We start from the raw sequence: 12,871 nt of genomic DNA on the forward strand, positions 1-12,871 counted from the left end.
GAAACTCCTCGGGTTCTCCTTCATTCTTAGAATTGATAATTGAAGGAGACAATGGTAAGGAACGAATGAGGAGCCATGACAATGCCGCCGTCGTACCAATCAGCACCAACCTTCCTTCCCTCAAAAGTCTTCAGAGCACGGTGGTAAGTCAAAGACTATGGTGATGAATTGTTCTGGGACAGACCAAAACCGTGATGGGTGTTTATCACTTAATTGTCATTTAGAAGGAAGAAAAAGAGAAAGAGCACGGAATTTTAAAATTTGGGGAGGCGGCCTTGACAGAATTCCCTTCAGGAGTTAACTCTTTCCTGCCCTCCCTTTTTTAAGTAAAGACAGTTCCAGTGGGCCAGGACTAAGTGACAGATCGTCGCACGGACTAAAGGCGCGCTTGAGAAACAGGGGAGCCCGCTGCCGTACGCACACAGAGCCTCGGACTTCCCAGGCCCGTGGGCAGCCCTGCCCTGGGGCACAACAGCGCGCCAGGAAGCGCCCTCGGCTTTTCCGCAGCCCAGCCGCTCAGCTGGTGGCCGGGAGAAGTTAGTCACCCCAACCTGGCAACGTCGGAGCGCGGACAGGCTGGGGAATCGGGAGGAAGGAAACCCGGTACCGGGATTGATGGGAGGAAGCGAGAAGAGCGCGGGGCTCGGGGAATCAAGAGAAGCTGGAAGCCCTTGCGGGTGGATGGAGTTGCAAGGTCGGCGGGGGTGGGGGAAGCGCACTGGCTCGCAAAGAGGAAAAACTTGCGGCAGGAACTTCCTACCGAGGGCGAGTAGGGCAGGCGAGAAGGAAGCAGGGAGAGACTTGAAATGTCTCAATAACTTTAAAAACACACCAAAACACCCGTTCAGGACATGAGGTAAGCCGAGGTTAACCAAACCCAATTGGTTGTGAAATATCAGACAGACCCGGAGTCACTGTGGCTTTAAATAAGGCCAAGGAAATCTTCTGTTTTTCTTGCCCAAATACTTTTTTCTCCCTTGCCTTTGGTCCCTCCCTTGTCCCTCCTTCCACCTCGCCAGGTCCCAGTCCCTTCCTCCTTTCTCCTCTCCCTTTCCTCGATCACCCTCCCCTTTGCCCTCCCCCAGCTGATTAGGCGCGGACGGGGAAGGGTGGGAGTGGTGGGGGAAGCTCTCCCTTTAAGAGGCAGCGTGCAGTGACGAATTGTTGAAATTGCCATTGCAGGATGGCATGCCGCTATAAATTCATTGTTCCACCTCCTCGCATCTTCACAGCGCTCGCGCTGCTCTCGGCGCTCGCAGCGGCCGACTGGGGATGACTGCGGGCAGGAAGACACCTCAGCCGGAGGGACACCGACGCGCCGCTCCACCAGCTCGCCGCAGGCCGCGCCCTGCGATTTTGTTTTAATTTTTATGGCTTTTCCCCCTCTCTTTCTTCCTTTCCTCCTGGTTACAGCAGAGCCAAAGAAACCCACAAAATAAGAAAGGAAGTGGGCCCGGAGCTTGGAACCTCCTCAGCCAGCAAGTCCCCAGCAGCAGAGGGGCAGCCGGCAGCGCGCACCAGTTGCCAGCCGGGTGCGCGGTACCTTCCTTACTTTTCTTGGAGCAGCGATCGTGGCTGCGTTTGTGTTTTTCTCTTTTCCCCGTATTTGCTGAATCTCCACAACCTGGCGGGTTTTTTTTCTTTTTTTTCTCCACCTCTCTCTGGAGCACGAATCCAAACATTTTCCAAACCAACAAAGAAAAGTTCGCACGCTGGCACCGGGGCCCGGACAGGCTGGCGCTGCTGCCCATTCCCCCTCCCTCCGACACTTGACTCAGCCTTGCAAGCAAGTGTGTGTGTGTGTGTGTGTGTGTGTGTGGCGCTCGCGAGCCCCATCCCCCGCCCCGGCAACTTCCCTAGCGAATAACAAATACCCATAAAGTCCCCGTCGCGCAGCCCCTCCCCGCGGGCAGCGCACTATGCTGCTCGGGTGGGCGTCCCTGCTGCTCTGCGCGTTCCGCCTGTCCCTGGCCGCAGCCGGCCCCGCCGCCGCACCTGCCCAGGATAAAGCCCGGCAGCCTCAGTCTGCTGCAGCGGCCGCCCAGCCCCGCCGGCGGCAGGGGGAGGAGGCGCAGGAGCTGGCCGAGCCTCCAGGTCATCCGCACCCCCTGGCGCAACGGCGCAGGAGCAGTGGGCTCGTGCAGAACATCGATCAGCTCTACTCAGGCGGCGGCAAGGTGGGCTACCTCGTTTACGCGGGCGGCCGGAGGTTCCTCCTGGACCTGGAGCGAGATGGTTCGGTGGGCGCCGAGGGCTTTGTGCCTTCAGGAGGCGGGCCGAGCGCGTCCCGGCGCCACCGAAGCCACTGCTTCTATAGGGGCACGGTGGACGGTAGCCCCCGCTCCCTGGCTGTCTTTGACCTCTGTGGGGGTCTCGACGGCTTCTTCGCGGTCAAGCACGCACGCTACACCCTGAAGCCGCTGTTGCGCGGGCCCTGGGCTGATGCGGAAAACGGGCGCGTGTACGGGGATGGGTCCGCGCGGATCCTGCACGTCTACACCCGCGAGGGCTTCAGGTTCGAGGCTCTGACGCCGCGCGCCAGCTGCGAGACCCCAGCGTCCCCACAAGGACCTCGCGAACGTCCTCTGGCGCACGGCAGCCCACGTCGACGCACAGAGCTGGCCCCGCGGCTCTTGGACCAGTCCACTACCTCGCCCGCCGGGGATCCAGGACCGCAGACGTGGTGGCGGCGGCGGCGCCGCTCCATCTCCCGGGCCCGCCAGGTGGAGCTGCTCCTGGTGGCTGACGCGTCCATGGCGCGGATGTATGGTCGGGGCCTGCAGCATTATCTGATGACCCTGGCTTCCATTGCCAATCGGTTGTACAGCCATGCCAGTATCGAGAACCACATCCGCCTGGCCGTGGTGAAGGTGGTGGTGCTAGGCGACAAGGACAAGAGCCTGGAAGTGAGCAAGAATGCAGCCACTACACTCAAGAACTTTTGCAAGTGGCAGCACCAGCATAACCAGCTGGGAGATGACCACGAGGAACACTACGATGCAGCCATCCTGTTTACTCGGGAGGTAGGTCCAGCTGGGACGTGTGGTCCCAGCACTGGGAAAAGGAGGTTGTTGGAAGGGACCGTCTTGCTGATGGCTTTGCTTCTCCCACCAGCCACCTGCCACTATGGATTTGTTTAACTGCTTCTTTCAGGAAACCCAGAGCGCTGTCAACTCTGCTTCTGGACTCAGCTTAGTCCTAGCAGCAGTTTTTGCCTTAAATAAGTAGACCTGCTTAGACAATCAGACAGCAAGCAATAATGCTGGATGTCATCCAGTCTGAGACATGGTGGCAAAAGCACATAAACATGGTAAGAAGGTGCTAGAATGCTTGGGAAAATGTAATAATTAAATGAGAAAAAAGGGGAAAGCAAGATTGTCATGGGACGCACAGGTGTTCAGCTTTCCAATGAAACCAAAAATATAACTGCCCAATCTCATAGAAATTGCTTGATGGGTCAGTCACAGGGCTCACTTATTTTTTTTACTAGGACCTTCTTTTGTAAATTCCAATACCTTGTCACTTGAATGCCTTCTGCTACACTCGAGGGAGGGAAGATTTGCCCAGGGACTCCTTTTGCAATCTGGATCACTATTGGAGTTCTTACAGGTCCACCTTGGAACCTCCACTCCTGGGAAGGAAAGAGGGACCAGAGCATGTAGAAACCCCATCAGCAGAGGATCTAAAACTGTGAGGTTCCTTAAGCACTCCTTTGCCTGGTTGACCAATCTGTCACATCTCTGTCCACACCAACTCCACACCAAGGAAGGAAGGAGAGGTCACATCCAGTTCTCATATTTGGGTTTTGGATGAATATGTTTCTGAAGCCCCAGTGCAGGAGGTCTGGGCAAAGAGTCAAGACATGGGGAAGGAATGTTTTCCCAGGATTTCCCTCTTTTAAGAAAGACGGTTACAGGAAAGGAAAGAAATAGATCCTTACAGGCCCAGAGGCTCTGGGAGGAACACAGTATCTGTTTACACAGTGATTAGACCACCACCCGAGTGTGACATTTCCACAAAAAGTCTGGGTTGGTTTGCACATATTTCTGAGCCTCAATTTTCACAACTTTCCTTAGACTGGCAGTTTTAAGTTGCTGCCTCTCCGATGCCTGGTAAGAGTTAGACTTTTAAAGCTCATTCTTTAAGTGTTTGAGAGCCATCCAGAAGAGATGACGGATTACAAACTTGGAAGTATTATGTAAAGTCATGGTATGAAATGAAGCAAACAGAACAAGGATAGGAAATTGGATGATGGATTGCAGGAGACTTCAGAATCACACAGCTTCACTACCGAATTCTTCTATTTTTTACTACAGCACCCCTGGTATGACGGAAAAGTGTTGATAAATTTGGAGTAGAGAAACACTTGCGGTTCATGGGGTGGACATAAATGTGAGCCACATGTAAACAAGGCGCTGAAGGGCTGCCGCTTAGGGGGAGCCAGGCAGTGCTCAGCGCTGTGCACCACGGAAAATCTTTCCCCTCATTAAGTGATCTTCTGGAAGCCATCCTTTCATTCCTCTGCACAGCATTAGTCTTTGAAACTGTAGAACATTCATTTTGTAGCCTTCTCTGTGAAGTGAAGTTCTGTAAACCTATCCTTTTATTATTTGGTTTCCAAGGGTTTTTTTTTTTCTTTTCCCCCTTTTTTCTGTAAGCAACTTTCCACGTCTGGGTTTCCTTGCCTTGCTGCATCACAAGAGGCTGCCAAGAAGGAGGCTTTGGAGAGTTTATGGGAGGAGGCACTCAAAAGAAAGAGGGAAAAATACTTTTTTAGGCATACTGCTCCAAAGAGTAGGTCATTTTAATACTGTGCCTTCATGTTTTAATGCGAATACTCATTGCATACCTTTAAAATTAATACTAATTAATGGATGGTTCGATGCCCTGATTTTCTTAATTGTTTCCCCACTCTCTAAAAAAAAGTAAACTAGTCAGTGATTCTAAACGATCAGTCTCTTGTTTTTTCTGGATTTATTTCTTGTTTGAGTAGTTTATATTCCCATTTTCCAAACTCTAAAACTTATCAGCATGTTTTAACTAGATAGCAGCAAAGGAGAAATAAGTTAATGGTCTATCTTAATTTTAATAAGTGTTGTAATGATATAGATTTTTCAAACTAGTCTACACATGGAAAATATTTTACATGGGCCCTCCCAGGCCTCCTTGCCAAGCAGAAGCACACTTTTAGTAAAGCGAATCTCATTTGTGGTTGGCTTTCTAGTATAGACAACTAAGTTCAGGAGAACTGAGTATTTGAAAAGTATGTGTATTATGAATATACGCACCTAATTTAAAGAGTGCTATTAATTAGGGGGCTGAGGAAAATATTTCAAGACCCTAATGTAGCATTCACTGACAGTTCTTCAAAGTTAAAGTTAATCTCTGCCTAATAATTGGAGAGATGATCTGATCTCTTTTATCTCATCGACATCAAATATCCTAAGGCCTAAAGCAAAACTTTCATAGTTATTTCTTTTTCAATGAAAAATACCCAAAGTTGGCACCAGGATTCTACTTTTACAACTCTGTTTTGAATGTAAGAGGTATGTTGCTTAGCAACCAGACGCCAAGCCATCAAATGCATGTTTTGATGGGCTCTGAGTCCTGTTCAGATTTTGTGTCCAGATGTCTTTTCCTAAATTGCTTGTTTTCCAAGCATGAAGCAAATGTGTGAGGATATGTTTTCCACTCCTGTTTACTAGCTGAGGCCACCTTGAACATTCTGTCTAGGAGTCCGCAGAATAGTGCTGGTAATTCATCTATCGACCTAACACACACTTCACTGCCAGGACTGTACCCAGCACTCTAGTACTATTCTAATTAGAAAGAGTTAGCACCAGTCAATTTCCTGACATGGAAGCTGTTTTCTTTTTGGAGTGGCACTCATGCTGGAATTCACACCACTCCTGCCACCAAACAGTAGAAATCCAATCTCACCAGGATTTCGTTTTTCTTTCCAGAATCCTTTTCTTGTTCCTGACTTCCTCTTTTATTTTAAAATAATTCACTTGAAGACAGACTCTTCAAGCCATTTTGTAGACCATTCACTCTTCAGAAACAAAAGCCTACCTGCTCGCTAACGAACTTAGAAATTGTTTAGCATCCTTACTTCCCTGCACAAGACCAAAAAAAGCCTGACTTTCATAGATGGAGAGCTATGGATTGAAATGGAACTAGCTAAAAGTCTCTGTAACATAGAAGATTTCATTAACTGTCAGCCGGCCAGTTAGTAGCCCATCTTCTCTCAGCTAAAACTCTCTTCTTTCTGCGTATGATGTTGGAGCTCGGGCTCTGGGTTGGAGCTGGGGCTCTGGGTAGAGCAGTTCTCCTTCACCGTCTGGCTCCTTGTTAGGGTCTGACAATAGGGGGCAGTAGAAGGAGGCCAGAACTGGAAGAGGAAGATGGATATGTCTTTTTCTTATTGGCTTGCTGGACTAATTTAGTCACATGTTTCAGTTCAAATCTCATGTAAGTTCTAAGGCGAACGCTTACCAAGACATCATAGCTTATAGGTCAATCCAAATCCATAAAAGCCTAAATAACTCAGAAATGGGGCATTATTGACCATATTCAGCAGCTCCAGTTGATATTTTACAGTGAACTGTATTGGAATAGTCTGAAAAATACAACGTCCTTTAGAGACAGTGCAGCACAACAAACAGGACCTGTTGCATCGTTGTGTCTCCCGTATTCACCACACGTCCACATACTCCTCCTAGGTGTGCTACACTGATTTAGGTAGCAGAAGGAAGCAGGATGGAAGACACCTGGCCCCTGCCCACTGGGCTTATCCTGCAGAGAGAAAGCAGAGACATGCCTGCACTTCTTTAACATTAGGAAAACTCAGATAAATGCTGTAACTGAGCTGTCGACAAAATCTGTACAAAGAAATAGGGAAAGAACAATTGATTCTGCATGTGAATCTTTCTCCAAGCCGTATTGCAAATTTAGAACTGAATTGGTCCTCAAAAGATAAATAGATTTGATTTGGATTCCACTGTCTGTCATTGAGCATTCTTATGTACTATCTATGGCCATTAACTATTTATGATAGTTATAAGCAATCCTTTCAACAATCCACAATCATATCATTATTTTAATCTGACAGATAAGAAATTCATGTGAAGAGAAAGAGAGATAGTCTTTTAGAGTAACAGCTGATAAGGGACACAGGCAGAGATCGACCGGTCTAGTGCTCTCTAAACTAAAAATGTTGTAACTAATTTATTTAAAAGGCCAAGTTGGGCTCGGCGCCTGTGGCTCAAGTGGCTAAGTCGCCAGCCATGTACACCCAAGGTGGCAGGTTCAAATCCAGCCTGGGCCCGCCAAACAATAATGACGGCTGCAACCAAAAAATAGCCAGGGGTTGTGGCGGGCGCCTGTGGTCTCAGCTACTTGGGAGGCTGAGGCAGGAGACTTGCTTGAGCCCAGGAGTTGGAGGTTGCTGTGAGCTGTGATGCCATGGCACTCTACCCAGGGGGACAGTTTGAGGCTCTGTCTCAAAAATAAATAAATAAATAAATAAATAAAAGGCCAAGTTGTTGGGCAGTGCCTATGGCTCAAAGGAGTAGGGCGCTGGCCCCATATGCTGGAAGTGGCAGGTTCAAACCCAGCCCTGGCCAAAAACTGCAAAAAAGAAAAGAAAAGAAAAGATAAGAAAAAAAGGCCAAGATGTTTCTAAATGAGAGGGATTATCCCCTTGTAGAAGAAGTTCAAGAATTATCCCCTTTCCTAAGATTTTATTCCTGGAAACAAACAAGGAAATAGATGATTGCTATAAAGCATGATGACTTTTATAAGAGACATGGTCATAAGATATTATGGACGTACATAAGAAGGTTGTGACTCATTCTGAGTTCAATTTTAAAGAAAGAGTAAGAGTTTTCTAGATGTGTTAGGAGAAGAAGGGTATTGAAGACATTCACCCAACTATCATATACCCAGCGGCAGTGGAATGGCAACAGGTTAGTCTGGACAAGACAACAACAACCAGAGAACAGAAGAAATATATCACCATGTGTATTCTTCTGCCTCGACTACCAGAACAACAACAAAACAAAATATAGAATATGTGGCTTTAACAACAGACACATATTTTCCACAGTTCTGGAGCTGGAAAGCCTGGGCTCAAGGTTTTAGCCAATTCCATTTCTGGGGAGGGCTCTCTGCCTGACTTGTAGACAGCTACCTTCACACTGCAGGTGCACTAGGCCTTGCCTGGGTGCATGAGCACAGAGACGAGGAGAGGAAAGTGCTTTCCAGTGTCACTTCTCATAATTCTGACCAGAGCCCCACACTCAGTACCTTTTACCTTATTTACTTTTTTATAGGCTCTATCTTCAAATGTAGTCACATTCACGGTTAGGGCTTCTACTTAAGAATTTAGGGCATTTATCTGAGTTTTCCTAATGTTAAACACAATTCAGTCAATAGCATCATTAAGAAGCATACGTTGTGAACTAAATGCAATGGAAATCAAAGGAAAGGACATTAGTGGGGAAATATCAGTGACCAAAGATGTGTTCTGCAGTGAGCCTTCTGGTCTAAGTAGGTGGACCAGCAGCTCCTCAGTGAGCCTTTGCAGGCTATTTCAGTAATCTTCAAAGGGCAGCTCAAGGTGGTATAAACTAAAGCCGTGGCATTAGGAATTAAGGAGCAGGGATCAAATCAAGACATGTTAAAAAGAGGTGGATGTGAGTGAATTAATTTTTTCTAGCAAAAGGAATGTTTTGGGCTTAGGTTTGTGGGCAAAAATATTCATGAGATATGCAGGAAATAGTAGATGGGATGAAGCAGGAATGTGCAGTGGAAGCAAGCTGGAGTTGCATTGTGCAAGGTTTTGAATGCCAGGCAGAGGTCGGTGGGGAAGAATAGAGGAACCTTATAAGATCTGTTCTCTAAGAAGGTAACTGACTGTGGTATATGGACAGGGAAGTTACAGGAGGTGAAAGGGCCAATTAGAAGTTCGGGTGATATTCCAGACAGGAAGGAATAATGGAAAGAATGAGATATGGAGGCCAACTGCAGTGACTTACCAGTGATTGATTAAATGTGTATATGTGTGGGAGTGAGAGAGATTGGTTGGTTAACGATATCACCAGGTTTCTTATCCAGAACTTCCACTTTCTTATTTTCTAGAATATCTTTCCAGACCATGATGTGCATTTAATATGCTTCTAAATTATTGAGTTTTACCAAACATACCATAGAGATCATACTATTCCTCATTTTCTTCAAAAAAGAAATTTGGTTGATCAAGTGCCCATCATGAATGTAAAAGATAAGGTGAACATCAAGGATAATATATATGAGGCTTTCACCTCGTAGAGAAGTTCAGGACCTGGGAGTGTGTTGACACAGGTTTGAATTTCAGCTTCATTACGCTCCAGCTGGAGTATGGGCGCCTCATGCACCTCAACGTCAATTTCTTCAGGTATGAATTGAAACTTTTTCAGTCCATATCAACCCGTGTATGGCTGGAACAAGCCCTAGACATCATCTGGTCCAAAGTGCTTCGATGGTGGCAAAGCATATAGATGACTTACACAGCGCTTCTTGCTCATGGAGGTGGAGTGAAAGTGCAATTTCCCTTTCCTCACATTTCTATCTGGCTTCCATTCCCATTTTCCAAACTGACCTTTCCAGTCACCTACGCCACTCGACCTCCTCCTTCCTCTGTCTCTTCTTGTTCTTCTTCCCTCACTTTTGTCAGAGAAAATTTTCTCTTTTGGAGTTTGGGCACAGACTCTCTTTCCAGCTTCCTCTATGAGTCCTTCACAACAAAATCTCCATTGTTCCCCCTAAAAGCACTCTGCCTTTTATCATCCATGAGGTTTCCACTCTCCTTGTTAGAATACCTTTCCTCCCACACTGGGAGATCCAGTCCGCCCTGCTCAGACACCTTTATTGATTCCCTCAGGGAGAGTTTATCAGTCCCTCTTCTTTTCTCCTTTGATAATCCATTCATACCACATCCTCTCACATGTGCTTCCTTCTGGACATAGATGTTTTGCTCCCTCGGTCATGATGCTGCTTACGACTCTGAATCAGGTCTTCTTTTATCTATCTACTATGGTGTCAGCACTTAGCACGGTATCGCAATGAGTGTGGGTACTCAGTAATTGGGGAAGAAATGTACCTGGCTCCTAACCCAGCTGGGTTAGGTGTGTTTGGTGTGTGTTTGGTATCACTTAGTTGTATCCAGAGACAAGGACAGAGATTGTATAGCACAGGTCTTTGGAATGGTGACCTAACAGTTCCAATTAATATAGTCCTTGCTAGAGTCTAAAAATAAAGACTCCTTTGATTTGGGGGATTGCTGTGTAGGTAGGCAGGAAGGCAAAGGACAGCTCACAAATACGCATGGGTGGGTGTGTGTGTGTGTGTGTGTGTGTGTGATACTTACGATTAAAATACGTACCACACCAGGTTCATTATTCCGTCACTAATCTCTGTTCACTACAAAGGGTGCAGACAGATGGTTCAAGCCTGGTTAAACCTCATGCATGCCCTTCCCTTGAGTTCTATACTGGCCCTTTCCAGGACATGATATCTATAGAAGCAGAAATTACTGGTATTTCACTCTTAAAAGGTATTATTTCTCACCTTTGGCTGCTACTGCTGTAGTTGCAATATCTACCCTTCTTAGAATTTGTGTTTCCTCCAAATTTTTTCCTTAACATATTGATGCCACGTAGGAGACCAATCTCTTAGTCAGGGCAAGATGGCCTTCAACTCCTATTGATTTTTTTTCATTTTGTACATTTTTGTCTGCTTGATTCATTTTCACCACTCAGTACTGAGCACTGGAATTTTTCCAAGCCACGCTGTTTTCTGGGCATCTGCTTTTCAATGCAGCAGATTTTGCTTGCTCTCTATTTCCCTTGTCTGTCCTCAAGAATAGGTCTCAGGTACTATTAGTATTTCTAAATTCCATGATAAATCACAAACTCTGCTACATTTACAGCTATCTAAAAGGTCACACCTGGTGAATGGCACAATGTCACCTGCCTGTCAAATCTTTGTTGATCTTGTAGACCATCTCGGTTATATTTTTGAGTAAGAACTTATATTCGGGCCAAAACCACAGCACAAAAGCACCTGGTGAACCTCTGCATGCTCTTGCAATCCTTTCATTTTACTAAATCTCCCATTGCATCACTCATCACATAATGGTGACAAATATCGATCCTGCATGAAAGAGCCATCTTTGATATGACAAAGATACTTTCATCTCAGATCTTCACTGAATAATTAGAAAAGGTCTTGTCGGCCATTAGAATTCATTCACCTCCTACAAGATGCTTCAGTGTCTCCTGCCTCCCTATCTAGATTACTTCATGGACACGTATGCAGTTGCCCCAATAGGCTCTAAAAAATGCTGTGTTTTTTTTAAGTCCTATAAAATTAAAGCAACTTTGCTCCTGAAAGTGTTATAAATCACAGCCATAAGATAGACATAAATGTAATTTGCTGTATTCTTAATAATTTGATATACAAGTTAGTTTTAATACAGTGAGATGAACATTGGATCACAAACTCAAATGTTCATTGGAAATCTTGAGCATAAAATCCTAACTATACTGCCAAGGTTTGAAACAGTGTGAGTGAAAATGGAGAGGTTGCCAGTTTACATAATTGTAGCCTCAGAAATCCGTAGAGTGGCTGTGTAGTCAAGGGATTTAATCAGTGTAGTTAAAAAATAATGACAAGTGCTTCTGTTCTAATTTTGTCCCATGCGCATACCTTCATGGCACATATCTTCAAGAACAAATGCACTTAATCCAAGTCAAGGATGACAAGGAGGACTGCCAGCCTCTCCTGAGCAACTGATTCTCTGTAAACAGAGAGGTATTTAGAATCCAATTTAAATTCCATCCAGAACACAGAGAGCCATTTCCCTTTGCTGTGGCCCTTCAAGCTTATAAAGGAAGTAAGGAATAAGAAGGAAAAATTAATTTTGGGATTTTATTATTTGAAAATAATGAACACCAAAATGTGACATAAACATACATCTGGTTTAAAACAAAAATACATCTGGTTTTTTAAAAAAAAATACATGTGTACAGCTGTATCTTGCAACTCACTTAAGCTATGACCTGGGTCTTTGATTCTACAGCTACTGAAATTATTGGAAAGGGAGTTAAAAAATGTATTGTACTATGTCATTATCTCAAAGACTGATTATTATGCAAAAGTGTGTTCCAATTTCAATTTAAAAACTACTAATTTGTTCTCAACCGCTGTAATTTGGGATCCCATGGGATGACATCTGAGGACACACAGGAAACTTCGGAAGGCTGTTGTTGGTTTGGTGACTTGATTCATCAAGCCCCTACTTGGCCAAGGTTTCCACTGTCTGAAGCTACAATAACACAGTGCCACACTGTAATTCTCCACAGCTGGGAAAGCATAATACACATAACACAATAAAGACCTGAAGGTGTAATAAGAGAAAAGAACAGGGTGAGTCTCGGTTAGGTGATGGAAATAGACAGCAAAATAGGGAAGGGTGAGGAAGAGGGCTAAGTGACCACTGACTGTGTGGAATTGCTTTTATAGTCATACTGCCCTACACAGTGAAGGCTGGTGAGGTCCTACTAACATACAATGTGGAAAGATGTGCAATTCCTACATGTACCTGACTGTGTGTCAAAATCCCATTCAATGAAGCAAATATTTGTTGTATTCCTACGTTAAGCCAGACAATATGGTAGTTAGTCTTAGAAAGGTGATTGCTGTGATCAAAACAATATTTATTATTTCAACTAATAAGCAGTCATCTTTTTTAGTAATTAATATATTTTTCAATCCTTTCCTTTTGAAGCTATTTGTTGATGTCTTACTAAAAATACTATCTTGTTGGGCA

At 45.3% G+C, this 12,871-nt stretch overlaps 1 protein-coding gene across 1 annotated transcript in view; it reads left to right on the forward strand.

Moving 5' to 3' along the window:
• The first annotated feature begins 1,834 nt into the window (after positions 1-1,834).
• Positions 1,835-12,871, forward strand: part of ADAMTS5 (ADAM metallopeptidase with thrombospondin type 1 motif 5) — a 39,624-nt gene continuing 28,587 nt past the window's right edge. The window contains exon 1 of the mRNA XM_003783892.3: positions 1,835-3,023. Within this exon, the coding sequence (XP_003783940.1) occupies positions 1,920-3,023 (1,104 nt within the window). The 5' untranslated portion in view covers positions 1,835-1,919. The remainder of the gene's footprint in view (positions 3,024-12,871) is intronic.

This window comes from Otolemur garnettii, unplaced genomic scaffold (assembly GCF_000181295.1).
Source record: "Otolemur garnettii isolate 467f Iridium unplaced genomic scaffold, OtoGar3 scaffold00009, whole genome shotgun sequence".
Lineage (NCBI taxonomy): Eukaryota > Metazoa > Chordata > Mammalia > Primates > Galagidae > Otolemur > Otolemur garnettii.